This window comes from Rattus norvegicus, chromosome 1, assembly GCF_021556685.1.
Source record: "Rattus norvegicus strain SHRSP/BbbUtx chromosome 1, alternate assembly SHRSP_T2T, whole genome shotgun sequence".
NCBI lineage: Eukaryota > Metazoa > Chordata > Mammalia > Rodentia > Muridae > Rattus > Rattus norvegicus.
This window is the reverse complement of record NC_141534.1, coordinates 143,009,380-143,036,727: the sequence shown is the minus strand read 5'-3', so window position 1 is coordinate 143,036,727 and position 27,348 is coordinate 143,009,380. Positions and strand designations below refer to the sequence as shown.

Here is a 27,348-nt window from a genome sequence, read left to right as displayed (position 1 = left end):
GAAAATCAAACCTAAGGATAATAGGTATAGAAGAGAGTGAAGACTCCCAGCTCAAAGGACCAGTAAATATCTTCAACAAAATCATGGAAGAAAACTTCCCTAACCTAAAAAAAGAGATACCCATAGACATACAAGAAGCCTACAGAACTCCAAATAGATTGGACCAGAAAAGAAACACCTCCCGTCACATAATTGTCAAAACACCAAACGCACAAAATAAAGAAAGAATATTAAAGGCAGTAAGAGAAAAAGGTCAAGTAACATATAAAGGCAGACCTATCAGAATCACACCAGACATCTTGCCAGAAACTATGAAGGCCAGAAGATCCTGGACTGATGTCATACAGACCCTAAGAGAACACAAATGCCAGCCCAGGTTACTGTATCCTGCAAAACTCTCAATTAACATTGATGGAGAAACCAAGATATTCCATGACAAAACCAAATTTACACAATATCTTTCTACAAATCCAGCACTACAAAGGATAATAAATGGTAAAGCCCAACATAAGGAGGCAAGCTATACCCTAGAAGAAGCAAGAAACTAATCGTCTTGGCAACAAAACAAAGAGAATGAAAGCACACAAACATAAACTCACATCCAAATATGAATATAACGGGAAGCAATAATCACTATTCCTTAATATCTCTCAATATCAATGGCCTCAACTCCCCAATAAAAAGACATAGATTAACAAACTGGATACGCAACGAGGACCCTGCATTCTGCTGCCTACAGGAAACACACCTCAGAGACAAAGACAGACACTACCTCAGAGTGAAAGGCTGGAAAACAACTTTCCAAGCAAATGGTCAGAAGAAGCAAGCTGGAGTAGCCATTCTAATATCAAATAAAATCAATTTCCAACTAAAAGTCATCAAAAAAGATAAGGAAGGACACTTCATATTCATCAAAGGAAAAATCCACCAAGATGAACTCTCAATCCTAAATATCTATGCCCCAAATACAAGGGCACCTACATACGTAAAAGAAACCTTACTAAAGCTCAAAACACACATTGCACCTCACACAATAATAGTGGGAGATTTCAACACCCCACTCTCATCAATGGACAGATCATGGAAACAGAAATTAAACAGTGATGTCGACAGACTAAGAGAAGTCATGAGCCAAATGGACTTAACGGATATTTATAGAACATTCTATCCTAAAGCAAAAGGATATACCTTCTTCTCAGCTCCTCATGGTACTTTCTCCAAAATTGACCATATAATTGGTCAAAAAACGGGCCTCAACAGGTACAGAAAGATAGAAATAATCCCATGCGTGCTATCGGACCACCATGGCCTAAAACTGGTCTTCAATAACAATAGGGGAAGAATGCCCACATATACGTGGAAATTGAACAATGCTCTACTCAATGATAACCTGGTCAAGGAAGAAATAAAGAAAGAAATTAAAAACTTTTTAGAATTTAATGAAAATGAAGGTACAACATACCCAAACTTATGGGACACAATGAAAGCTGTGCTAAGAGGAAAACTCATAGCGCTGAGTGCCTGCAGAAAGAAACAGGAAAGAGCATATGTCAGCAGCTTGACAGCACACCTAAAAGCTCTAGAACAAAAAGAAGCAAATTCACCCAGGAGGAGTAGAAGGCAGGAAATAATCAAACTCAGAGCTGAAATCAACCAAGTAGAAACAAAAAGGACCATAGAAAGAATCAACAGAACCAAAAGTTGGTTCTTTGAGAAAATCAACAAGATAGATAAACCCTTAGTCAGACTAACGAGAGGACACAGAGAGGGCGTCCAAATTAACAAAATCAGAAATGAAAAGGGAGACATAACTACAGATTCAGAGGAAATTCAAAAAATCATCAGATCTTACTATAAAAACCTATATTCAACAGAACTTGAAAATCTTCAGGAAATGGACAATTTCCTAGACAGATACCAAGTATCGAAGTTAAATCAGGAACAGATAAACCAGTTAAACAACCCCATAACTCCTAAGGAAATAGAAGCAGTCATTAAAGGTCTCCCAACCAAAAAGAGCCCAGGTCCAGACGGGCTTAGTGCAGAATTCTATCAAACCTTCATAGAAGACCTCATACCAATATTATCCAAACTATTCCACAAAATTGAAACAGATGGAGCACTACCGAATACCTTCTACGAAGCCACAATTACTCTTATACCTAAACCACACAAAGACACAACAAAGAAAGAGAACTTCAGACCAATTTCCCTTATGAATATCGACGCAAAAATACTCAGTAAAATTCTGGCAAACCGAATTCAAGAGCACATCAAAACAATCATCCACCATGATCAAGTAGGCTTCATCCCAGGCATGCAGGGATGGTTTAATATACGGAAAACCATCAACGTGATCCATTATATAAACAAACTGAAAGAACAGAACCATATGATCATTTCATTAGATGCTGAGAAAGCATTTGACAAAATTCAACACCCCTTCATGATAAAAGTCCTGGAAAGAATAGGAATTCAAGGCCCATACCTAAACATAGTAAAAGCCATATACAGCAAACCAGTTGCTAACATTAAACTAACTGGAGAGAAACTTGAAGCACTCCCACTAAAATCCGGGACTAGACAAGGCTGTCCACTCTCTCCCTACTTATTCAATATAGTTCTTGATGTTCTAGCCAGAGCAATCAGACAACAAAAGGAGATCAAGGGGATACAGATCGGAAAAGAAGAGGTCAAAATATCACTATTTGCAGATGACATGATAGTATATTTAAGTGATCCCAAAAGTTCCACCAGAGACCTACTAAAGCTGATAAACAACTTCAGCAAAGTGGCTGGGTATAAAATTAACTCAAATAAATCAGTTGCCTTCCTCTATACAAAAGAGAAACAAGCCGAGAAAGAAATTAGGGAAACGACACCCTTCATAATAGACCCAAATAATATAAAGTACCTCGGTGTGACTTTAACCAAGCAAGTAAAAGATCTGTACAATAAGAACTTCAAGACACTGAGGAAAGAAATTGAAGAAGACCTCAGAAGATGGAAAGATCTCCCATGCTCATGGATTGGCAGGATTAATATAGTAAAAATGGCCATTTTACCAAAAGCAATCTACAGATTCAATTCAATCCCCATCAAAATACCAATCCAATTCTTCAAAGAGTTAGACAGAACAACTTGCAAATTCATCTGGAATAACACAAAACCCAGGATAGCTAAAGCTATCCTCAACAATAAAAGGACTTCAGGGGGAATCACTATCCCTGAACTCAAGCAGTACTACAGAGCAATAGTGATAAAAACTGCATGGTATTGGTACAGAGACAGACAGATAGACCAATGGAATAGAATTGAAGACCCAGAAATGAACCCACACACCTATGGTCACTTGATTTTTGACAAAGGAGCCAAAACCATCCAATGGATAAAAAGATAGCATTTTCAGCAAATGGTGTTGGTTCAACTGGAAGGCAACATGTAGAAGAATGCAGATCGATCCATCCTTATCACCCTGTACAAAGCTTAAGTCCAAGTGGATCAAGGACCTCCACATCAAACCAGACACACTCAAACTAATAGAAGAAAAACTAGGGAAGCATCTGGAACACATGGGCACTGGAAAAAATTTCCTGAACAAAACACCAATGGCTTATGCTCTAAGATCAAGAATCGACAAATGGGATCTCATAAAACTGCAAAGCTTCTGTAAGGCAAAGGACACTGTGGTTAGGACAAAACGGCAACCAACAGATTGGGAAAAGATCTTTACCAATCCTACAACAGATAGAGGCCTTTCATCCAAAATATACAAAGAACTCAAGAAGTTAGACCGCAGGGAAACAAATAACCCTATTAAAAATGGGGTTCAGAGCTAAACAAAGAATTCACAGCTGAGGAATGCCGAATGGCTGAGAAACACCTAAAGAAATGTTCAACATCTTTAGTCATAAGGGAAATGCAAATCAAAACAACCCTGAGATTTCACCTCACACCAGTGAGAATGGCTAAGATCAAAAACTCAGGTGACAGCAGATGCTGGCGAGGATGTGGAGAAAGAGGAACACTCCTCCATTGTTGGTGGGATTGCAGACTGGTAAAACCATTCTGGAAATCAGTCTGGAGGTTCCTCAGAAAATTGGACATTGAACTGCCTGAGGAACCAGCTATACCTCTCTTGGGCATATACCCAAATGATTCCTCAACATACAAAAGAGACACGTGCTCCACTATGTTCATCGCAGCCTTATTTATAATAGCCAGAAACTGGAAAGAACCCAGATGCCCTTCAACAGAGGAATGGATACAGAAAATGTGGTACATCTACACAATGGAATATTACTCAGCTATCAAAAACAATGAGTTTATGAAATTCGTAGGCAAATGGTTGGAACTGGAAAATATCATCCTGAGTGAGCTAACCCAATCACAGAAAGACATACATGGTATGCACTCATTGATAAGTGGCTATTAGCCCAAATGCTTGAATTACCCTAGATCCCTAGAACAAACGAAACTCAAGATGGATGATCAAAATGTGAATGCTTCACTCCTTCTTTAAATGAGGAAAAAGAATACCCTTGGCAGGGAAGGGAGAGGCAAAGATTAAAACAGAGACTGAAGGAACACCCATTCAGAGCCTGCCCCACATGTGGCCCATACATATACAGCCACCCAATTAGACAAGATGGATGAAGCAAAGAAGTGCAGACCGACAGGAGCCGGATGTAGATCGCTCCTGAGAGACACAGCCAGAATACAGCAAATACAGAGGCGAATGCCAGCAGCAAACCACTGAACTGAGAATAGGTCCCCCGTTGAAGGAATCAGAGAAAGAACTGGAAGAGCTTGAAGGGGCTCGAGACCCCAAAAGTACAACAATCTCAAGCAACCAGAGCTTCCAGGGACTAAGCCACTACCTAAAGACTATACATGGACTGACCCTGGACTCTGACCCCATAGGTAGCAATGAATATCCTAGTAAGAGCACCAGTGGAAGGGGAAGCCCTGGGTCCTGCTAAGACTGAACCCCCAGTGAACTAGACTATGGGGGGAGGGCGGCAATGGGGGGAGGGTTGGGAGGGGAACACCCATAAGGAAGGGGAGGCGGGAGGGGGATGTTTGCCCGGAAACCGGGAAAGGGAATAACACTTGAAATGTATATAAGAAATACTCAAGTTAATAAAAAAAAAAGGGTTAGCATGTATTCCTCTTCTATTTTCTGAGTGATTTCCTTTTCATACTGAATGTTCTCTACATCTTGAGAGTCAGCTCAAATTCACCAACAAAGTTATTTTGGTGTAGGTATTAATTTTTGGGATGTGTTTTGATTTGTAATTCAATTTATTTTCTTGAAATACATTTAGATTTTCTGTCGCTTTGAGTCAAATATCATAGTTTATATCCTGTGAATAATTTATCCATTTGACTTTCAGTTATTAACAGCAACAACAAAATGCACTTATAAGTTTTAGGTTCTGCATAGAAGCTCACTCTTTCATTCCTTACTGGTAGTTTATATTTTCTTTCTTTTTCTTTAAAGTTACAGGAAGATGTGTGCTGCATGGCATGGGTTCTAGGAATTGAATTGGGTCCTCTACAATAGCAGTATGTGCTCTTAACATTGAGGCCATCATTGCACCCCAATATTTGCTCTTCTTTCTATTTAATTCCAAGTGTGCAAGATTAGATAACTAATTTAAAATCTACCTTGCTAACAAATCTATCCAAAGTAATATAGTCATCTCTCTTAATGATATAGCTATATGCCAAAAATTGTGATATATAGTGTTTTGACTGTTAGTCAGGTCAAGATATTTTCTAATTTCTCTTCATATTTCCTCTTTAGAAATTAATTTTAAAGAAGTTAACATCCAAACATTCAGGGACATTGAGTCCCTTGCAAACTTCATTTGTAATGTAACTCGCTGATGCATGAAAATATTTTTTTATGCTTTCAAGTTTTTGTTTGCCTCTTTGTTTACTGGCTTGTTATTAAAATAATGTCCTAAGACTTTTTTCAGCCATCATGTTCCTATCATGGGCAGTTTTTGGTGTGCATTCAGAATTAGTGTGCATTTTTTGAGGGGCAGATATTATGTATGTGCGGTCACACAATGTAGTCTCAATCATACTGACTTTCTGCTTTCTTTTTATTTAACATTTCACTTCCTGAGAGAAGAGTAGTGAACCAGCCAAGCTTTAGCATTGGATTTTAACATCTCTTTATGATGCATCCTAATTATGTTCTCTGACATTCTTCTGAGAACGATAGATTAACTTCTCATCAAAACAATATTTTGGCTACCAAAATATTTTTTGTTTTTGTTACAGTAATTTTTATTGAAAAAATATTTTTTATACAATACCTTCCAACCAGTTTCCCTCCCTCAAGCTCTCCTAACTCTCCTCACACACATCTTGTCAATACCATATGCGTCTCCCCTTTGATTCCTCTTCAGAAAAGATCTAGCCCCCAAGAGACTACAGACAAACAGGACAAAACAAGATACAATAAGACAAGGCTAAAGCCCACACATCAAAGCTGGACTAAGCAGTTAAACAGGAGGAGAGGAATCCCCCCTTTTCTTTTTCTCAATTCTCTTTTTGTTTCCAATTTTCTTCCAAATTGACTATATGCAAAGTCACCGTCATCACTTTTAACAGTATTTTTTGAATATCACTTTAATTTTTTGAATATACTTTAAATGTGGTGTTCTAAGAGTCAATGTCTATTTTTTGCAATGTCTCCTAATTAAGGTTCATAGGAATAAGGTTCATATTCTTTGTTTTCATATTTATAGCTTTTCTAAGAAAACTGAATATTATAAATTTTACTGTGTGTAGCTTTCCTATATTCTATAGTTTCTACATATCTTTTTAGAATTTTACTACTTCCCTAGACTAATCTGTAGAATCTCTTTATATTTTTATTGTGATATTGCCACAGTATGACATTTTAAAATATGTATTTAAATGTGTTACTTGTCTACATCTGCTCAACATAGGGACTAGCTAATAATGTGGATAAAAGTTGCTCTCCTATATCTTGAGCCCATGCAGTTTCTCTTTTTTTGTGATTGGTTTATAAGTGAATTTGGAGAGCAAGTTGTGGCCAATTTGCAAATCTTTGGGAATTTCCTTAGTCAGTGAGCTCTGAGGTTTCCTATGTACATATACATATTTTATCATAACCCCAGATTATACAGAGGTAATATATGAGTCCTTCTATTCTTCTTATACCTAGATCTTGTGACATATTTTGCCCATCTCACTTCTCTGTTTCTATGTATCTCTGAGTATGTGCATGTGTGTGTAAGATAAAAAATATGTGTGTGTTCTTATCTTAACCTTTTACATTTTTAAAACAGTTTTATTTTTCATACACTATATTCTGATTATGGTTTTCCCTGCCCCAACTCCTTCTACATTCTCCCCAACTGTTTACCCAACCAAATCCATATCCTTTCTCATTCTTATTAGAAAAGGAAGCAAAGAAGCATCTAAAATAATAAAATAGAATAAAACAAGAACAGGAAAAAAGATAAAACCAAAACAAACAAAAACCACACCAACTAACCAACCAACCAAAAACAGAAAGAAAAAGCATTCAAAAACTACAAAGAGGCACATATTCATACACATTCTCATATACAGAAACAAACAAAAACAAAATTAGAAACCATACTACAGAAGCAAAAGAGCTGTAGAGTTAAAAAAATCACAAAGCATTATAAAACAAAACTCCTCCCAAAATATCATTCATTTCATTTTGTATTGGCCATCCGGGGCTTGACATGGTGCCTGCCCTTCAATGTAGTTTATATACCCCGTGGGATTCTAGTGGAGAAAAGTAATTTTTATTCTGTAATTATCAATTGAGATAGCTTTGGGTTAGGGATGGGAGCTTGTATCCAGTTCCCCTCTCAGTACTGGCACTCCCATGTGGCTTAGATTTCTTCAGGCTTTTTCTGGGATGCTACAGTCTTTATAAGTTAATATAGCATCAGTCCTGTTTTGCCTAGAAGCCCTTGTTTCCATGGTGTTTTCCATCCCCACGGGCTCTCATCATCTTTTCATTTCCTTTTCCATAGAGTTTGCTGATCCCTGAGTGGATAATTTGTTGGAAACATCTCATTTAGGACTTAGTGTTTCAGAGTCTCTAACTCTCTTCACACTGTCCAATCGTAGGACTCTGTATTTGTTTCCATATAATACAAAAGGAAGCTTTCTGATGGTGTCTGAACAAGACATCATCATCTATGTTATATCTATGAATATAACAGGATGTCCTTAGGAGTCATTTTATTATTATGTTCCTTTAACAGAAGAGTATTATTTACTTTCCCTTAGGTCCAAGGCATATCTAACTCCAGGTTCTCAGTATCAGCCATGGCTTCTATTTCATGGAGTTACCTTAATTCCAAACAGATAGTGAATTATTACTCTCACAACTCCTATGTCACTATTACTGTAGCATGTCTGTTGGTATGTTACCATGGAGATTGGTGCATTTTTAGATGTCTTGGTGTTTAATATATCTTTGGTAAAGTGCAGAGGACCATCTAGTACCATAAATAATAGTGTGTAGGAATGACGGTTCTAGGTAGGCCTCATGTCAACTTCTTCATGTTCAATGAATTGTTTAGATATCATCTTCATCAATAAAGACTTACTGTCAATTTGTAGTAGTCTTGGCATTACTCTGGGTTGTTTGGGGGCTTTCATGAGAACCCTTTGTCCAAAAACTCAATTAGATATAACCCATTCTCGAGTTAGAGGTTTCATTTAGTAGCAAGAAATGTCTCCCTCCTTACTTGGTGACATTTTTAAGGCTGCTCATTTGTTTTCCTTTGCTTTGACACAGGGTCTTACTATTTATCTCATGGAGTCTTAAACTTGCTATACTCCTACCTCAGCCCTATTGTGACTAACCATGTTGGTTACTATTCCTTGATCTAAGCTGTATATTTTGATGAGTAAATTTAAAAATGTTTAGGGAAATCCCATTCAGTAATATTGATTTGAGGTGTTCCTGTGCAAAACTCTAGCAGTTTTGAAACTGAATATTTTTTCATCTGTATCTGGTCAGTTTGCAGAGGCTTAAAATTTTACCTTTTGTTAACTTTGTCCCTTTTCATAATTGTGTTTCACAAAATGTATTCACTGACCTGTTTATAGTATTCTAACTAGAAGTCCTATTACGATTGATTAATAAAATTGAATAAATATTTTGAGTGTGTGTGTGAAATGTGTTTCATTTTGGCACTGATATTAAAGGACAGAATTCCTCTGTTTGATATGTAAATATACTCTCAAGGCCATGACTCTTGGCAACTGAGAGGACTATAAACATGTCTTGCATAAAGGGTCTCTCCAAGGTCTCCACCTCTTTGTGACAAACTGAACATCCCCTCTTGATTCTGAAATGATCCATTTCACAGGCAAAAAAAAATATTTAGGCTAAACATCACAATCAGATTCATTGGTTACAGATTATGGTGCCTTCTATTTAAAACACCAGTGGTGGAAGGAGACAAATGTTGAGCAGGAACTGTAAAGCGAGGCTATAATTGGGGAAGGTTCGAGAAGCAGCTCAACATTCCTCACCTTCCTCTTACACCCATTGCTTAATAGGCATGAATGACCCTTGAAGAACTCCAGAGTAGCAACAAACCCAAGTTTATACATTCCTTACAAACTCTGATTTTATCATTTTACAAGGGAAAAAAATTGAGATTCGGGCAACTGACCACCTGAAATAAGATATACCATAGATGACTGTCATTGTGCAGATGCGCTAAGATTTTAATAACATTGCTAGCAAATCCTCCCCAACTTGTTCTCAGAGGCAGAAACTGTTGTCTGTCTATCTATCTCTTGTCGTTCCTTTTGCCCTCCTTGACACAGCAGTGAGTTTGAAACGTTCGGTGCATAAATAAACTAATATAACAAATAATATCATCGTGCAATAAAATGAAATACAGAAGAGTCCACTGCACCATTGGTGATTTAAATGGTTAATCTCAATTGTCAGCTTGATGAGCTTCAGAATGAGCTGGAATGTGGGCTTTTGAGCGTTCCTCCATTTTTGCAGGGGATTTTCTTGATTAGATTGGTTGAGGAGGGCAGACTGACTCACCGTGAGCTGCACCATTCCTTGGACTAAGATCCTGGACTATATAAAAAATAAACTGAGCCAAGTATATGTATGTATCTTTCTTTCTCTGCCTTCTGACTGTGGACGTGAAGTGGCCAGAATTTTAACTTCTGTTCTCTTGACTTCCTTGCCATGACATATTGTCCCTCAAAGTATGAGCTATAATATAAAACCTGTGTCCCCAGCTTTGCTTTGGTTGGGGTATCTTAACTTAGTGAGGAGAAGGAACTAAGACAACTATGATGCCCAGCCTCTGCTCAGACTCATATTCTCTTTGTACAGTGAGCTCTTAGGTCCTGTTTCTTCTAACTTTTCCATGAAGAGAATCATCCACGAATATTGTTACCTTCTCTAAGAAAAGACACAGTAAAAGCCAAAGCAACTCTATGTAAGGTTGAATGATATATTATATATGCATCTGCATTATGCATAAGGTCATTCCTTAAAGTTTCGCATGAGCTCCTCAGGTGAATAACACCAGTTAGGCTTCTGGTGGCTTATCACTGTAAATATTTTGTTTGTTTGTTTTAATGTGTTTGTTTGTCTTTGGTTTGTTTGTTTGTTTGAGAGTTGGTCTTGCCGTACAGCATAAGATGGTCTACGATTCAGCGTCCTTCAACTTTAGCCTCCTAGTACTAAGAGTAAGCCCACTACTCCTACTTAGTTTGTTGGGCTTTTATTTCTCTTTTAATTTTATCATTAGCCTTAGAGATGAATCTACATTGTGTATAGTAAATTGTACTACTTAGAAAAAAAGATTTAGCAGAACTCGGCATCATCACAATTGTATTGTTTTTCTTCAAGTTTGAGATAACAGCTAGTCTTAATTGTGCATTTGGACAGCTTTCCAAATTTCATCTTTTTATGTCTCATAAGCAGTTATATTATCCTAACATGGAATGGTCACCCCTTTTCCTCCTTAACTTCTTTTCTGTTGTAGTTGAATGTAGAGCAGTCCATATCCCCAGAGGCCACCTATTAAAAAATTAAGTTCAATGAATAAGATAACTATTCTCTTTTTCAAAGAGTTTTCATGGAGAGAGATGGGGGTTGATGAGCATTTCAGTGCACTCTCCCCTTCATATCTGCTTAAGGTTCTTTTGTATTCAGGATCATCATGTTCCTCCCATAATCTTTGTAAAAGAAACAGTATTTATACTGCCTTTATTTTATAGGTGGCAGACTGATAATTCACACAGTTAATAATTATAAACCAGACATTAAAATAAGGCTTCTTGTCACCAATTTCCTGAGCCATAAAGAAGACAAGAAATAAAGCTACCAGATAGTGTGACATTATTCAACACAACTGTAGGAAGGATACAGAAATATCTATTCTGCTTACGTTATAATCATATGGATATAATAAGATGGTTATTTTAAGGGAAAAAAAAAGATGACTGGAAACTGAAGATGCAGATCAGTGGTAAAGCATCTGTCTAGAAACAAAGATGAGTGGTAATATGTACTTGCTGTAAAGTCCTGGTCCTAATATAACATACTACACCATAGAGTGATTTACCCTGTAGCTGACATCCTCCAAGAGGGCAGATCCACCCACAGTGCAGCCTGCTTGCCACAAAGTTTCTTTCATGCTGCAACCATAAAGGAATACATTCTTCTTTTGGGAGTGACCATGGAAGTCACAGAAGACCTACAACAATCAACAAAAAGAGAAAATAAATCCAGGTTAGTTCACTGGCCCCTTACATGTTTGAAATGTCAAAGTTGTCAGAAAGATGCTGCTTGCTTTGCCATGTGATGACTCTGGAACTTTGGAAAAGCACTCAGAGAAGAAGGTAGATTGCCAGACTCTTAGGAGGGAACAGAATGTGAAGAGCATGATTAGTTCTTCTGAAAAAAAATTCCCTTATGACTCAGAGGACAGAATCATAACCAAGAAAGAAAATAGAAACAATAGCAGTTATAAAAGTACATATGAATATTTGAAAATTGAATAATAAACAGAAAAGAGCCATTTTAACTGACTATATCAAATATATAAGAATCATGATTCTTCTCCAAGTTCTGAGATGAAAAATAATGACCTCTAAAACTCAATAGTTTTGAAAACTATTTAATTCATGCTAGAGAGGAACTATGATCTATACTATATAACCTCACTCTAGCATTTAAGATGTAGAAGCCCTTCTTTGGTACATGCTGGTTTGTATCAAATGGAAAAGTGATACTAAGAGTAGACTCTTGTTGTACCTGTTGGAGCTTTTCCAAAAACAAAGCAAATATCTATCTGCTCATATTGATTAAAGAAAGTCACATGGTCAGCAGCCTTATTGGTATGGAGGGGAAGTACATTCCTTTTACATGTTTTCTTGGCAAGTCACAAGAAATCTGTCATTGACAGAAAATCCAGAAAAATATTTTAATAATAAGAACAAATTATGGAATCCAAAAAGATGACAGCAAATTCTCCTCATCCTTACATGCAAGGACTTTCACAATTCCTGTGTTCTATTTCTGCCAAGGGGCTGAATAGGTTTCTTTACTGGCCACCTTCATCAGACCAGAAGAATCATCCAGTTGACATACATGAGTCTTAGTCAAAATCATTAAATTTAAAACATAGTTTTTGTTTAAGCCACCAAGCCTGGAGAGGTCCTGTGTTATCTAAAAAGAGTTAAGTGTTACAATAATCTGTTATTTGAGTCAAAATAAACATGCTTACCACCACATGACAAGCAACATATACAGAGCTCTTTCCTTACAGAAGATACATTAAGAATGCTACCCTAAAGGAGTAGCAGTCTCCCAGTTTAGAACTCATTATACTTTTAGGTTCTGTATGAAACTTCTCTCCCCCCACCCAACAAACAAGGAGAAAAAAGAGCAAATTCTTCTCTCTTGGTTGAATGCAGATATAAGATTCCCATAAAGCACTCAGATAGAAGCAAATAAATAGGACACACACAGTAGGTACTTTTCCATCACAACCTGGAAGTGCTCCTGGAGAGACTATACCCTGCAGATCCAGCCAAGTGGCTGATTAGACCCCAATACAGCTCTCTACCAGGAGAGTTCCAATGTTTTGAATTTGTTAGCATCTGGTATTGTGGTCTAGTTATTTCTCCCTATGCTTCTTCACTCTTCTGTAAGAGGTATTTATTTTCCTGTTAGCCTTGCTGACTGCACAGGAAAAGGTCATTAGAGAATATAAAAATATGGCCTCCAAGAGTCCAAGTACCTATCCCTTTCCTGAAACAGAAGTACTTAGAGCCAAAAATCATTGTGGTCTCCCAAGTTGCAATCTTTATCAGTCAATTTACTGAAAAAGTACTAGAAAAAAAGATCATGCAATGGGAAAGAATTTTTTTCTTATTTTAATTCTTATAACATGTAAATGACATTCTAATGCACCGAGTAATAATCTGGACAATAGCTGGAACATATGTGAAAGTAAATGTGCTAGCACAATATCATAAAATATGAGAAATTGCCAGTATACTTTTATAGGGTTGGTAGAGTGCACATGAGGTAACATATTAACTGAAGGTAGACTTTGATTTATTAAGATGGCAGTTATGAAGAATGGGGTAAACCTTGAATTATTTCAAGGTGTATAAATAAAAACCAAGGATATATATTGTTCCCTCAAAAGTCCTTGCCATATCCAACAGGATTGAAATCTGTACAAATACATGAACAAATATAAAATACTGAGCACAATGGTAAATTTCCATTCCAACATATACACAATGTGAATCATTAAATGCTTACTAAAAGACAATGTCAGATTGGATAAACAGTCAAGTTTAACTGCACTGTCATAAATTAAGAGTCAAAGTGTGGCCAGGTGTGGTGCCACACACCTGTAGTGTTATCATTTTGTAGGTAGAGCCAAGAGAATCATCAGTTTGGGGCTATTTCTCAGCCACAGAAAGAGTTTGAGGTCAGACTTGGCTATGATATAAGACCCTGTTTCCGAAAAGAAAAGTAAAACTGTAAAATGTGTCCAGGATACAAACCCTAGGCAGAGGAAATGTGGAGGGTCTACATTCATTTAGATGTGGGAAGGCTGAGAACCACTGGGCTAAGCTTGTGAATTCATAACCAGTTTCTCAAGCTAACGAAATAGCTCTGGATTATGGTCTTTTTATCAGTGGTGTCAGCTCAAATCTGTCTGTCCTTATTAGAAATGCTCCCTAAGACTGTATTCCTGCATGTATTTCCTGGGTTTCCTAGGATTTGTTAGCAAACCCTTGTGATTCGTTTGGCTTATAAACTCTTTGCTTCTTGGACATGGTGTGCACTTATTTTCTAACATTATGTTCATATTTCATCTGAGTTTATCAATTAGGAGGCAATTGGAGGTGTTGTGAGGTACTTTAAAAAAAAAAGAGCATCCTCTTTCAAATCATATGCCCTGACTGAGGTTACATCTTGGTTTTTACGTCCCAATTGATGGATGAGATAGAGATGATGCTCTGGCCTATGTTACATGACAATGGCTCTCAGATATTGACACACATCAGAGAAACATGGAGGACTTGGCAAGGCAGACATTGAAGCCCTGTTCCAGCAGTTCTGAGATTCAAGTAAGTCTGAGTGAGGCCAAGGAATTTGTCTTTTTGACAAGCTCCCATGCGAGGCTGATGGTCCTGGTCCCAAGATCATAGTCTGAAAAACCTGTTTTCTGAAGGGGCCAACGAGATAACTGTTTAAGATCTGATCGTGAAGTATCGTGAACTTTCCACCAACCTTTCTCTCTTACATCTTGGTTTTTCTGTGTGAATAAACATGCACCATTCTTATGAAAAGTGTGCAAACAAATTAAATCTGTGTCTTAGCAACAGATTTCTCAATAAAGCCAGAAGGCTGCTTGGTGACAGGAGCTCCTTAAATGCTGGATTCAGATAGAGATAAAAGCTGCAATTTTTTTTCCTTCCTGATCCTTACAGACTCTGAAAGCTGAGGTAAATGACAAATTATAGACCTTTTCACCTGTGGGAATGAACACTGCTAAGCCCTAGGATTCCAGTGGCCTCTGAGGATTCGGAATGAAAGAAATGGAGACATTGTTCTGCTTGCTGCTCAAATGACATCCCTAAAAATAAATGACTGTTAATTATAAGAAACATGTGCTCCTGCAAATTGCAGGGGGCAATTACAAGGCAAATTATCAACTTATTTCAGTTGAGGAAAGCTTTTTCTTTTCTACTTGAAGATTTGATACTTGTGTTTTCTTCTGGGAAAATTCTTTGCCAGAATAGTAGAGACCATCGCCAATTTGGAGACCACTACACTCATAGATCAATGAGCAACCATATTTGACTCATCAATGTATTCAACAAAAAATATGTCTGCATTCTATGTGGCAGGAAAATTACAATTTTAACATAGCTCATTGTTGCCCTGCACAACAACAATAATGGTTAATTTATACATCGCTTAGAAGGTATCAGTTAGCATGTTAAGAAATTATACAAAATGGATGTTATAGAACATTTAATTGTGTGGCCATATGTTAAAATTGTAAATGTTATCATGAAGTTATAACAATAAGTATCTCATAAAGATTATAACAGTGAGTATCCCATGAAGGCATAGGTTTCATTGTCCCCATTTTAAATAAGAAAACTGAATTTCAAATAAATCACTTGCTCAAGTTTCAATTATTGAGTATGTGAGTATATATTTGAATCCAAATTTGCCTTAATACACAAACACAATTTATTCCTTTCTATGGTGATCCATCCAGAAGCTATGATGATGGGGATGATTCCAAAAGCTAGCAAACATGGTAGCCAGAGAAGAAAGCTAAGGTAAAGATAAACTGAACTCTCTGGAAATCAAACTTAAACCATATTTCCTACTTCCAGAGCGGAATGTTTTACTTGTCATTCCAAGGAGTGACACCTCAGCAGGAGTTCAATATGCTGGTCCTGAATGTCACAGAGATGTGTTACAACATCAGATGAATCTTACCAAGTAAATGGAAAATGGGAAAGAATGAGTGATGTCTTTGAGGAATTGCAATAATTCAGAATAAACAGAATGTGAATAAAGATCGGATTTTAGAAAACTAGAGATGTAGACAGTAGGCTGGTTATTAGCACATTTATGTGACATTCTATGGTATCAGGATGGTTTCCTGGAGGAGGCGAAGGAAGATTCAAAGCATTTGAGCCAGGAGGAAAACCAGGATCATATCCAAAGGTGGAGAGCTTAAGGCTGGATCCCAGGATAGAGGTCTAACAAAAGCCATGACAAGGGCATCGCTGAAGTCAACAGAGAAGAGAATCTAGAGAAAGGAAGTTTGGGCTGGTACAGTGCTTAGTGAGCAAAGCACAGGGAATGCAAGCCTTAGGACATGAGTTCTGTACCTAGAGCCTTCATGATGGGAGGAAAGAACAAACTCCAGAAAGTTGTTCTCTTACTTCTACACCATGGCATATACACATACACATGCACATGCATGCACACAAACATGTATACACACATGCAAATTAAAATTATGTTTTAAAACAATACAGAAAGGAAGTTTTTTAAGAGGGTGAAATTCACAGAACTTGGAGAGTAAGTGGGTTTAAAGACATTGTGAGAATGAAGTTAGCAATTATACCTGAATTTAAGGTTTAAATTAATAGGCAATAATTATACTATTATCCAAGACAAAGAAAAAAGAAAAAAGATATAGGGATTTAAAGCCTCCATACAGCGTTTTTTAGTTTCGCTTGGGCTAAAGTGCTTGGTTTTGACTTCTGACTTTTGGCTAAACTGATTCCCCTCTCAGGGTCTTAATTCCTTCTCCATCCAAGGTAAATGGCATGCTTTGGTTTATGGTTCTACTCCCTAGAACTCTCCCTAGGACTTCTCCCGAGGAATTTGTTTGAGCTTAATTGCAAGGTTAATTTAATTAATGAAAATGTGAGTTCTGTCATTCCTCATGCAGCAAAGAATTTGATCAGGATCGCATTACTATGCTCTGCACAGTCCTTCCTATCCTTCTGCCTCTCTTGCCCCAAGTCTAGTTTCTCTAATTGGGCCTCCATCTTCATGAGGCTAACCCTGTTCAAACACTTCCCTTAGTGTTTTCCCAGCTCCCAGTGGCTCACCTAGGTCTGATTGTGTTTACTGCTCTGCTGGAAAAGCTTTGAGCTGCTGTGTTTTCCCGATCTTGACATCTGGGTTTCATTGCTCCTTCTCAGCAGTGAGACCTCTGCATTATTTATACAATTGCCACAGGAAAATGAAAGCAAGACAGGATCTGGGAGAAGGCAAGTTCTGGAGAATGTGATGGAATCCCCAAAGAGCAACACTTCCAATTAAACCAACCAAGGCTCCCAAAGCCCCAGAGATTCCACTTGTATACAGTATTGGGCAGGCAGCATGCAGTCCAAGTTTCTGAGAATAGTAAATATCTCCATAAGAGAAATGATATTAGTGACATATGCAGTTACCTTCCAAGAGTCCTTTTTACAAACTGCATGTCCCAGATATAGTCCTCCCTGCCATGCAGTCTTCTCCAAGTATCTATAAAGCATCTGTTTCAGGAGTCCTCACAGACACCACAAATCCATAAATAATTGAATTCTTTATGCAAACAGCATTATGTTTGCATATAAGTTATATAAAGCTTCCAAATACTTTGCATGATCATTATACTGCCTAAAATACCTAACATATCATAGATGCTATATAATTATAACACTATATATTGCTAGTCATTTTTTTTAGGTAATAATGGCAGGAGAACAAAATTTGCAATGTTCAGCACAGCTATTTTTCCTAAATATATCAATCTACACTTGCTAGAATCTTTGGACACAGGATTCATGGATAACAATGTTGTACTGCACTTTCTCCATAGGTAACATGTTATCTAACTTGAACGTGACACCAAATGATGGATGAGATTAGCCATGGGCAACAACAAAACATTTTCTTTAAAATTACATTGAAAAATCTCATATAAAGAAATCCAAAATATACAGTTCAATATTTGGCTTTTTTTGTATTTAATGCCTAACACTATCAATAATTTTAATGCTTTATATCTATTAGAATATCTGACATGGGTCAATTACCACACTAAGGTCTTATACTCATCCACAATTAGTATAAAGGTCTCCCATGAAAGATACTGCCATTTCACTTCTACCAATGTTACAGGAGGTTAAACCTCTTGCCCTTGGATGCCCACAGACAAAGCAACATGCTACATCTCAAACTCTGATCACTCTGACTCTAAAAGGTCTTTACAATCAAACATTTATAAACAGTGGTTCCACCAGTGAAAAAGAATACAATCATTGTTAATTGGCAAACAGGAAATGTATTTCCAAGGTCATGCATTAGATGTTTCCTACTGTATGTCACTGGTTGCCTGTTCCTAAGTGGTAAGTTTAACACCAAGGCAGAGTTCTGAAGAGAGCCCTGGGCAGGTGCTTCAGGGCTGAAATGATTCCCTTCCTCCATTTGTACATGTAGGAGGGAGTGAATCAGTAGTTCCTGCGCCACTTTTAAACTCAGCTCTTCTGACTTCTCAGTCTGAGTGAGCCCTTGCTACACTACTTATCTATATCATCTTCCTACCAGGGAAGCTAAGTTAGCAAACCCTCTTTGTCTATGAGAAGGCAAGACCCAGACTAGTCTTTTTGATCTACAATAAGTTTCCAAGTTGTCTGGGTAAACTTTTAGCACTGGGGAGTATGGATGCTTGCCCATCATCTGGTTACCCTTTTAGTACAAGAAGGTTTACCCTAGTTTTACCTCCTCATCTTGAGAATTGGTAGTGCTCTTGAGCCAGAGGCCAACTGTACTTTGGTCCATGCAAGCCTTACTTTAAGAGCAAAAACCTGTCAACTATTACTATGACTTTTATCTACTCACAAGATAAACTTTCTTTGAACAATCTTTTGGGTAGCTGAAAAAATAAAGGTGCCCCTCTACCCTCTGACACACACAAACCATCTACCTAATTTCATCTGAAACTTTTGCACTAACTATGTCCTTTCCCCAGAGAACAATGCCGAGCAAAATCCACTTAACTGCTCCATTTCTTCACAGTTCTTGACACCTTTTCCCCTGTCTCAACCTGCTGCCTCAACTCCTTGCTTTAAGTCCCTGATGTTTCTACCAGCTCACAGGAAAAGTACTCATGAGCATCAACCAAAGAGTACACATGGAGGGACCCTTCGCTCTACATGCTTATGTAGTAGAGGATGGCCTTATCTGGCATTAATGGGAGGGGAGGCCCTTGGTCCTGTGGAGGATCAATACTGCAATGTAGGGAGATGCTAGGGTAGTGAGGCAGGGGAGCACCCTCATGGGACAAGGGGGATGGAATGGGGATTTGCGGAGAGGAAACTGGCAAGGTGGACAGCATTTGGAACGTAAATAAATAAAATTACCAATAAAAAAGAAAATGAAAAAAAGGGGGACTCATGACGTCTCAAGGGAAACATTGGTTCAGAAAATTCTTCCTATTTTCCCCTCATCTCATCCCATCTCATGCAAATGTACAAATGTTCAGACCTGTTTGGGAGTTCCAGCTGGCCCTACCTGTGGCAGATGTAGGACCCTGAATGCCCCTCTACCACATGGTACTCAAAAGACACCAACAGAAGAGACATGAAAAGTAGTCTTGGGTTTTCAATGTAATCGATGTAATCAATCTAAGAAACATTGGCAATTTATTTACAAACAAGTTATCTGTGTCAGAAAAAGGCATAGTGAAACACAGATTTTCAATAGATATCTTATTGTGCTAGCAAGAAATCATTCGAAATAAAAGGAAACAGAATTGAAATTACTTTTTTTCCTATCACCTTTATGGACATTGCATTCTCCTCTACCAGTTACAGTAGCAATGACTGGAGGTAGCTTGCCCCCCGGTCATATAATCAAATGCAAGGAGTAGAAAGTTTTAGATTTAGTTCCTTAACAAGCAACAGATATAAGGAAAGAAATACCAGTTTTTGATGCCATTTCTGAGGAATACAGTGCCAAAGATAAAACAGTACTAAGTATCTTGAGCTCTGAGTAAATGGGTCTAAGAGGCCTGTGATCTTTTCCCCCTTCTTTTTCTATGCCTTTTAATTAATATGATGGGAGATTCGAATATAACCAGGAAAATCAGTTACATAGAGAAAATTCATATACCATTGGGCTCTAGAGAAAGAAAACACACACACACACACACACATACACACACACACACACACACACACACACACATCCTGTCCTCTGGCAGAAGGCAGCCCAGCTTGTGTGAGTTGTAAATGTAAATCAATGAGCTCTTCAAAGAGCCCTGAAATCCCTTTATCAACATGCACTCACATAGCAAGAGCCATGAGGATGGGAATCAATACCTCTCCAAATCCTGAAGCCCCAGTTCTTGGCAGCAGCCCAAGGGCGAGGCTGGCTGCAACATGGCAGCTCATCAGAGACCGTTTGTCTGTTTTCCCATGACCTGGATGTAGCTAAGAGCTTTCTTCCACTGGTGACACTGTGCCGGATTGTCCCCTGGGTCAAGGGTCCCCTCGCTCTCATGTGGATCTTCCCAAATAGGAAGCAATTCAGTGCCTCTTAACAGCTGATTCATGACCTTGTCTGCTTCATTGGGTGTCCCTGCTGTCATGCTCTCTCTCTGTCTGATTCTTCCTAACTTCTAAACAATATCTTCCCTATCTTCTTTGGGGTTGGACAAAATTGTACTTCTTGATCTAACTAGTACCTTTCCAGGCTGACCAACCCTATTTTTTGCACCCCAATTTTCTCTAGCTACATTCTAAAGTTCGGTATTTTTGCTTTGTGTAGTTTTAGATTTTCTATATTTAAGCAAATATTTTACTTTACTGGAAAGTATGGATACTAAATATACAGTTCAGCAAGTTTAGTACAACTGTGTATAATGATATGGAATATTTTCACTACCTAGAAGTTCTCTCCTAAACTCAAAGATTTAGCCTCCTTCTGCAGCTCTAAAGTTCAGCTTCCATTTTCCTTGAAATACAAACATTCAGTATATATCCCTTCATGTCCACTTTTTTCAGTTAACATAAAGTTTTAAATTTGATTCATGTTATTGAATATATCAGTAGTTAATTGGATTTTCTTATTTTGGGAAGGGATTGTTTTGATTATTGTGCTGGTTAGTTTTTATTGCCGATCTGAGACAATGTAGTATCACTTAGGACGAGGGAACGTCACCTAAAGAGCTGCCTAGATGACATTAGCCTGAGTTAAACATCTGAGCAAGGACAATCGTTGTGGGTTCAAGAAAATGGAAAAGAAATACAAAAAGTCCCATAAGACCCCAGGAGTCTCTTCTCCATAAACCAGTTTACCCCTCAAATACAAATGAAGTAGTAGCATCAATGCCTAGTCCTTCCATAAATCCTTCTCAACTCTTCTGTATCCCAGATGTCCCAGAAAAATCTCATACATACCTCTGTTATCAATTTTATTATGCTGTGTCACATTGTTTCTTTTAAGAGCTACTTCCCTCCTACCTTAGTCCATTGTGATCTTAAAGCAACCAACAATCTTTTATTCTGCTAAATAACAAACCCAAGTCTTATCCTTATGCTCCTAGATAAACGTATCTGTCAATTTTATAAACTAAAAATTAAATAAAATGTGCATATAGGCTTTGCATCCCTACCTACTTCAATCTTTTCAACTGCAGAATATAAGTTAATGTACAAAAGAAAGATGACTACCCAAATTCGTGAGAAGGTGTATAGAATAAAGGCAAATTTCCTATTCTTTGGCAATCCTCAGAAGAATCAGGGCAATGATTTCCATTTCATTGGTTCTTATAAGTGGTATCAATTAACCCAAGACTCCAATACCTAAATAGCACCTGTGACGGGTGCATCTTCCCAGTCATCACAGAGTGTTTTTCCAGTGCTTTCGTAAGACCCAGAAATCGGGCAGAGTCAACATTAATCTTATGCCAAAGAACTTAAAAATCAACGTGGACAGAGAGGGACTCTTTCTTCAGGCAGGACAGGGCCAGAGCTAGTGAGCGGCAGTGATGCAGCTGCTGGCAAGTGGTGGGTTAAATATAGCTCTGTGGGTACCTAAAGGGTGGCATCCTGCCTGTTAGAGAGCTCTGGAACACTGGGAATAGCATTTAGTACTCAGCTGTTTCTCACCCACCTCTCAGATGGTCCCAGCAGGAAACAAGTCTGCGACTGTCATGTTTATAGCTAATTAATGTTTATTTATACTTTTAAACAAGCCTTTCACCTGTCACTCTTTAAAATAAATGCTCTGCTCTTCAATTAGAGATTGTCAGAGCAGAAAGAAATGCTGTTTTTCTGAGGACTTAACATGTGCGTGTGTTTAAATGTATATCAGATATGGGGTTCTTCCCTTCCAAATCACTCTTCTCCTGGAGGCTAAAGCTTCTCACACAGAGAAACAGCCTTCCTCCAGCTTTCAACCATGAGACTGGAGCCTTGCTATGTAGAGCTTGATGAACACAATCACCAGCAGAGATTACACTGACTCCTTGGGATGCAGGGATCCTTGGAAGCAGGAATGACAACAGTACATTATTGAATATTTGAACCCAGATTCAATTTATATTCTCAGGGGCAGGACACATGCTGTTGTTCTATGTGCCGAAGAGAAGTTGACTCAGCCAATCAAGCCAGTAAAGATTTGAAGGTTTTAAACAAAAGGTTCTCTATTTATGGGCTTTGGGAAATAAATCTTTAAACCCTTGGAATATTATGCTGGACAAAAGTGTCTATCAGTAGCTGGGGATCTGTAGAGTGTCAGGTGGTCAGTGCTAATGGTATGAGTTTTGGTGCAAGTCTTGAAGCAGGAGGTATGAGTTTAAGTTCTGGAGGAGGCTAGACATGAAGCAAAGGATGTACTTCATGCTGATTCACCTCCAATTCCTTTCTGAACCTATTGATGGGGAGAACCTGTGATATTTCAATGCACATATATGCAATAAAGGGTGATCAACCTATCTATATCTTCATCATTATATTGATTTTGGAGCCTCTGAGACTCTAAACTATGTAAATTCTTGTGAACTTGCAGTCAGCCCACTGTGTTGAGGAATACTAGAGCTAAATATTCTGTACAGAAATTAACATTTTAACCATCCACAAGTAGGTGAGAACTTGAAATATTTACCTTTCTATGACCACATTATATTTTTTTATTTTTAGGAAGATAGGAATATTAGGTACCTTCATTTGACCATTATTTATCATATGCATATATTAGATCCCACACTTAATTACATAGACAAAATTAATTGAAATAACAAAATTGAAACAAAAATACTCTTACAACAATTTCAGGTAAATTTAGCTGATTGGTAGTAACACTGTTGGCAGAGAATTGGGCTCTATTCCAAGAGGACATTAAAATTTTGCCACTTACACATGTTGATTTTAATGCTTGGGGGCTTTTTTTTTAAAGATTTATTTTATTTATTATATATATAAGTACACTGTAGCTGTCTTCAGATACACCAGAAGGGGGCATCAGATCTCTTTACAGATGGTTGTGAGCCACCATGTGGTTGCTGGGAATTGAACTCATGACCTCTGGAAGAGCAGTCGGGTGCTCTTAACCGCTGAGCCATTTCTCCAGCCCTGCTTGGGGGCTTTTTTAAGACTGTGATATACTACAAATATGAGTTAACAGCTATTTTGAGTCCATGAGCCCTGAAGAATCTTTGAACCTATAGGTAGGTAATCTGAACACACTTAAAGAGTAAGTCACAAAAGGAGGCAATACCTCAAAATCAAAAACACAGCAGATCTGAATCTCTATTCTACTGTATACATTTGAATGGCATTAAGGAAAGCACTTTATGTGTTCATCTCTTGAAATTGGAGTGCAAGCCTCATATACCTTTCCAGGGTTCATTAAACATGCCATTCTGTTACTCACAGAATAGAAGCTTTAGAACGTAGGTTCTGATTGAAAGCTCATTCTGACATTCCTTCATTTTTGATTAAGCTCTACATGAGGACATTTGCCCTCATACTTCTGTAGATAGAACTGGTCACAGTTTGTAGACAATATGTGAACATTCCCATAGGCCAATCTATTGCCATTGTTTTCTTTCTTATCTGGAACTAAGGCCTCTGGTTTCAGATTGTCTGACATTATTTGCATAGTACCTGGGACTGAAGAGGAAACCCTACATAGAAAACAACCTAAAACAGTGATAGAATTGTCTTGAAAAAAAAGATACATGAGAATATTTTTTCTAGTTTAATTACATAAGAATGAAACTAGAAAAAATTCCAGTTTTTACCAGTGAGCATTAAACCATTGTTCTGAACCTTTGGTGAGATGAATTGGGGCTTCATAAAATGCATGTTGCAACTCTAATCCCTAGAGCCTAGGAATATGGTCTTGGGCAGGATATGCATCTTAACAATTAGAGGAGTGCTAAGGTCAAACTGAATTAACTGTCCTAACCCCATGATGAATGCTCTTAGATGAGGGGACTGCGGATCACTAGGACACAGCTCAGATGGTCCTGTGAAGACATAAGTGATGAGTCAAATGGGCTACCATAAGCCAATGACAGCTGAGTACTGCTGGTAGCCAGAGCACATTGCAAGAAAAGGGGAGGAGGGTCATTTTTCAAAAGCTACCAGCATCAGAACAGCTTGCTAACTCTTTGACTTTTAGACTGCCAACCTCCAGAAATTGATGTGAGGAGTTCTATTGCTTTAAGCCATCCAGTTTGTGGTCATTTAATATAGTAATTATCATAATATACCTGGTATTAAAGTTTCCCACAGATGTTTGTCCACTTTGTCTATTTTTCTTGCCTTAACCGCTGATGAGCTATCTGATGCAAGGTAAAAGGAACCAGATTGTTGTATGAAAAGAAGTAAGGGACTCACCACAGGCCCCCGGCCAGTACTGCTTAGGTATTGGAGAAGACCTTTGGCGTGGTAGATGGTTGGTTGGAGATGAACTTGGGGACAGAGCCACTGTCTGTTGAGATCCTCGCCTCTCAATGAGCATCTGTGACTGCAGGAAGGAACAATAAGCAAAGAAACACACATTTAGACAAAAATACCTTCACAAAATAAAACCCAAGCTGACAAACAAACTAATGAATCTAACTTCTCTCTGACTTCTGCCACCAGCTCCAGATGTCCAGGAAGCTGCAGATCTGGACTGGAGGAGTCTGGAGTGACCTAGTTATCTGCAGCTGTGGGAACCAGAAGCTGCATTTGACTTAATACAGGGTTAATAGTGTTTTAAGACAAAATTGGGAAACATGGTTTCCCACTGTATGTACCCACTTAAAAAAAAGAACAAAGAAAAAAAGGAAAAGAAAGTCAGTGTACAATTCTCCAGGCCCTTTAGTACTACAAATAACTAATCTGAGCCCAAGATAGCACATACAGTATGGTGAAATACAATATTCCTAGATGGCCCAATAGCACTATGACACTCAATATTACTACACCACAGTGAAGAAACAAGTTGACCCAAGATATATAACTAAAGATTTGTACCTAGGACTCCTTGCCTCTAGCCCACATATCCCTTCTTGGGAAAGCCTTGAAAACTACCAGATCCAAGCTCAAGATTATATGTTCCCTGGGGATACTTGTAGTCAAAGCTAACATGTTAATTTCAAAGATTAGTCTTTAACCAAGAGGCAAAGCCTACAGGGAGAGTGATCCTATGAGCTCAACACAACTGAAAAGTTTATCAGAAGCAACACAAGCGTAGGATAGGTTCCTGGGTATGATAGCTATAGTGCCTATTTATTCTAGATAGTGAACCAGGAAGATGACACAGATTGAAGGGACCAACACAACATCCCCACTACCAGAACTACCACCATTAAATCCCCTCCTACTAATACTCTTCCAATCTCCACCACAGTGAAATTGCTCTATTTGTTCTGAACAAGTGTGCCTGATGTATGTTTGACCAAGTTCCCCACATCTACCTATGGCCACCTCTTTAACATTCAGCAGGGCAGTCCTGTCTCCAAAATGTTATGAATTTTCGAGCTAAGCAATTCTAGTCCTGTTTGTTGTTGTAAGAGTCCTTATTTTGGAGAAATTTACATTTAGTATTATTTTTATTTATTTTGTCCTCCTCATTAGACCAGACAAAATGGGGGCTTGGTCCATTAGGAGCAAGAATAATTGTTTGTACCATTAAAATTCTAAGAGGAACTGTATCGGCCAACAACATAAGACTGTATAATGACGCTTGTCAGAGCGCCAACACTGAGGGAGGATGCAATTTCACAAGACTCCATCACTGGATAAAGGGCCAAAGTTAATCACTAAATAAGGAGAGTGGGAGAATCAATTAATCAGTTCTCTCCAGAGGCAAGGCCTGTGATGATTCACCCAATCCAAAGTGATCAGCCCTAAACTCTAGTTCATATGCTCAACAACACTAAATGGACTCAGTAGTGTGTGTGTGTGTGTGTGTGTGTGTGTGTGTGTGTGTGTGTGTGTGTGTGTGTCTGTGTGTGTGTGTGCGTGTAAAACAAAGACAATAAAATGACTATGAATTTTAAAGGTTTTATGGGAGGAAATGGTGTTAATAGTGAATGAACTCTTGTATCAAATTCTCAGAAAAGATAAAATTATCATAATTGGCATTAAGTAAACAATAGAGAACAAATTCTTGCCCTGACATTTAATTATAGAAGCAAACATACTTTCTCTCTTAAACCACTGACCTATTTGCAATTAATCTTGGAGATGAAATGGCTCAAGTTCTTTTATACAATACTCCATGCTCTGAAATCATCTTTGGCATTAGTTTCCAGTTGCTTATAAGCTCTCAGAAATCACTAGAAATTGAAAATATTCAACAATTTCTTTATCCTAATTTTGTCATAAAGTATTTTACTTGGGGGGCAAGGGATATAACTAGTGTGTGTGTGTGTGTGTGTGTGTGTGTGTGAGACAGAGAGAGAGAGAGAGAGAGAGAGAGAGAGAGAGAGAGAGAGAGAGAGAGAGAGATTTAATGCCATTAACAGTGGAAAGGAAAACCCTGATAGATCTATGGCACATTTGCTTCATTGGGTTTTTATTCTCAAATCAAGTCATCCAAAAGTTTAAGGATCCTTTCTCTGATCTGTGTTTTTCTTGCCTTGACCTGGATTCTCATCAACAGTGAAGATTTTATTCTTTCTGTAACACTGACCGTGATGAAATGAACTGAGGTCCTTTCAAGGCATTCCTGTTCATGTAAACAAAACTGCATGTATTGTTATCTATCCAGCAGCC

General features: G+C 38.0%; 1 protein-coding gene across 2 annotated transcripts in view; it reads right to left on the bottom strand.

Moving 5' to 3' along the window:
* Positions 1 to 27,348, bottom strand: part of Agbl1 (AGBL carboxypeptidase 1) — an 893,368-nt gene that overhangs the window by 394,164 nt on the left and 471,856 nt on the right. For both annotated transcript variants that reach the window (NM_001432252.1, NM_001432253.1), the window contains 2 exon segments: positions 11,643 to 11,774; positions 24,979 to 25,108. In NM_001432252.1, coding sequence (NP_001419181.1) covers positions 11,643 to 11,774; positions 24,979 to 25,108 — 262 coding nt within the window.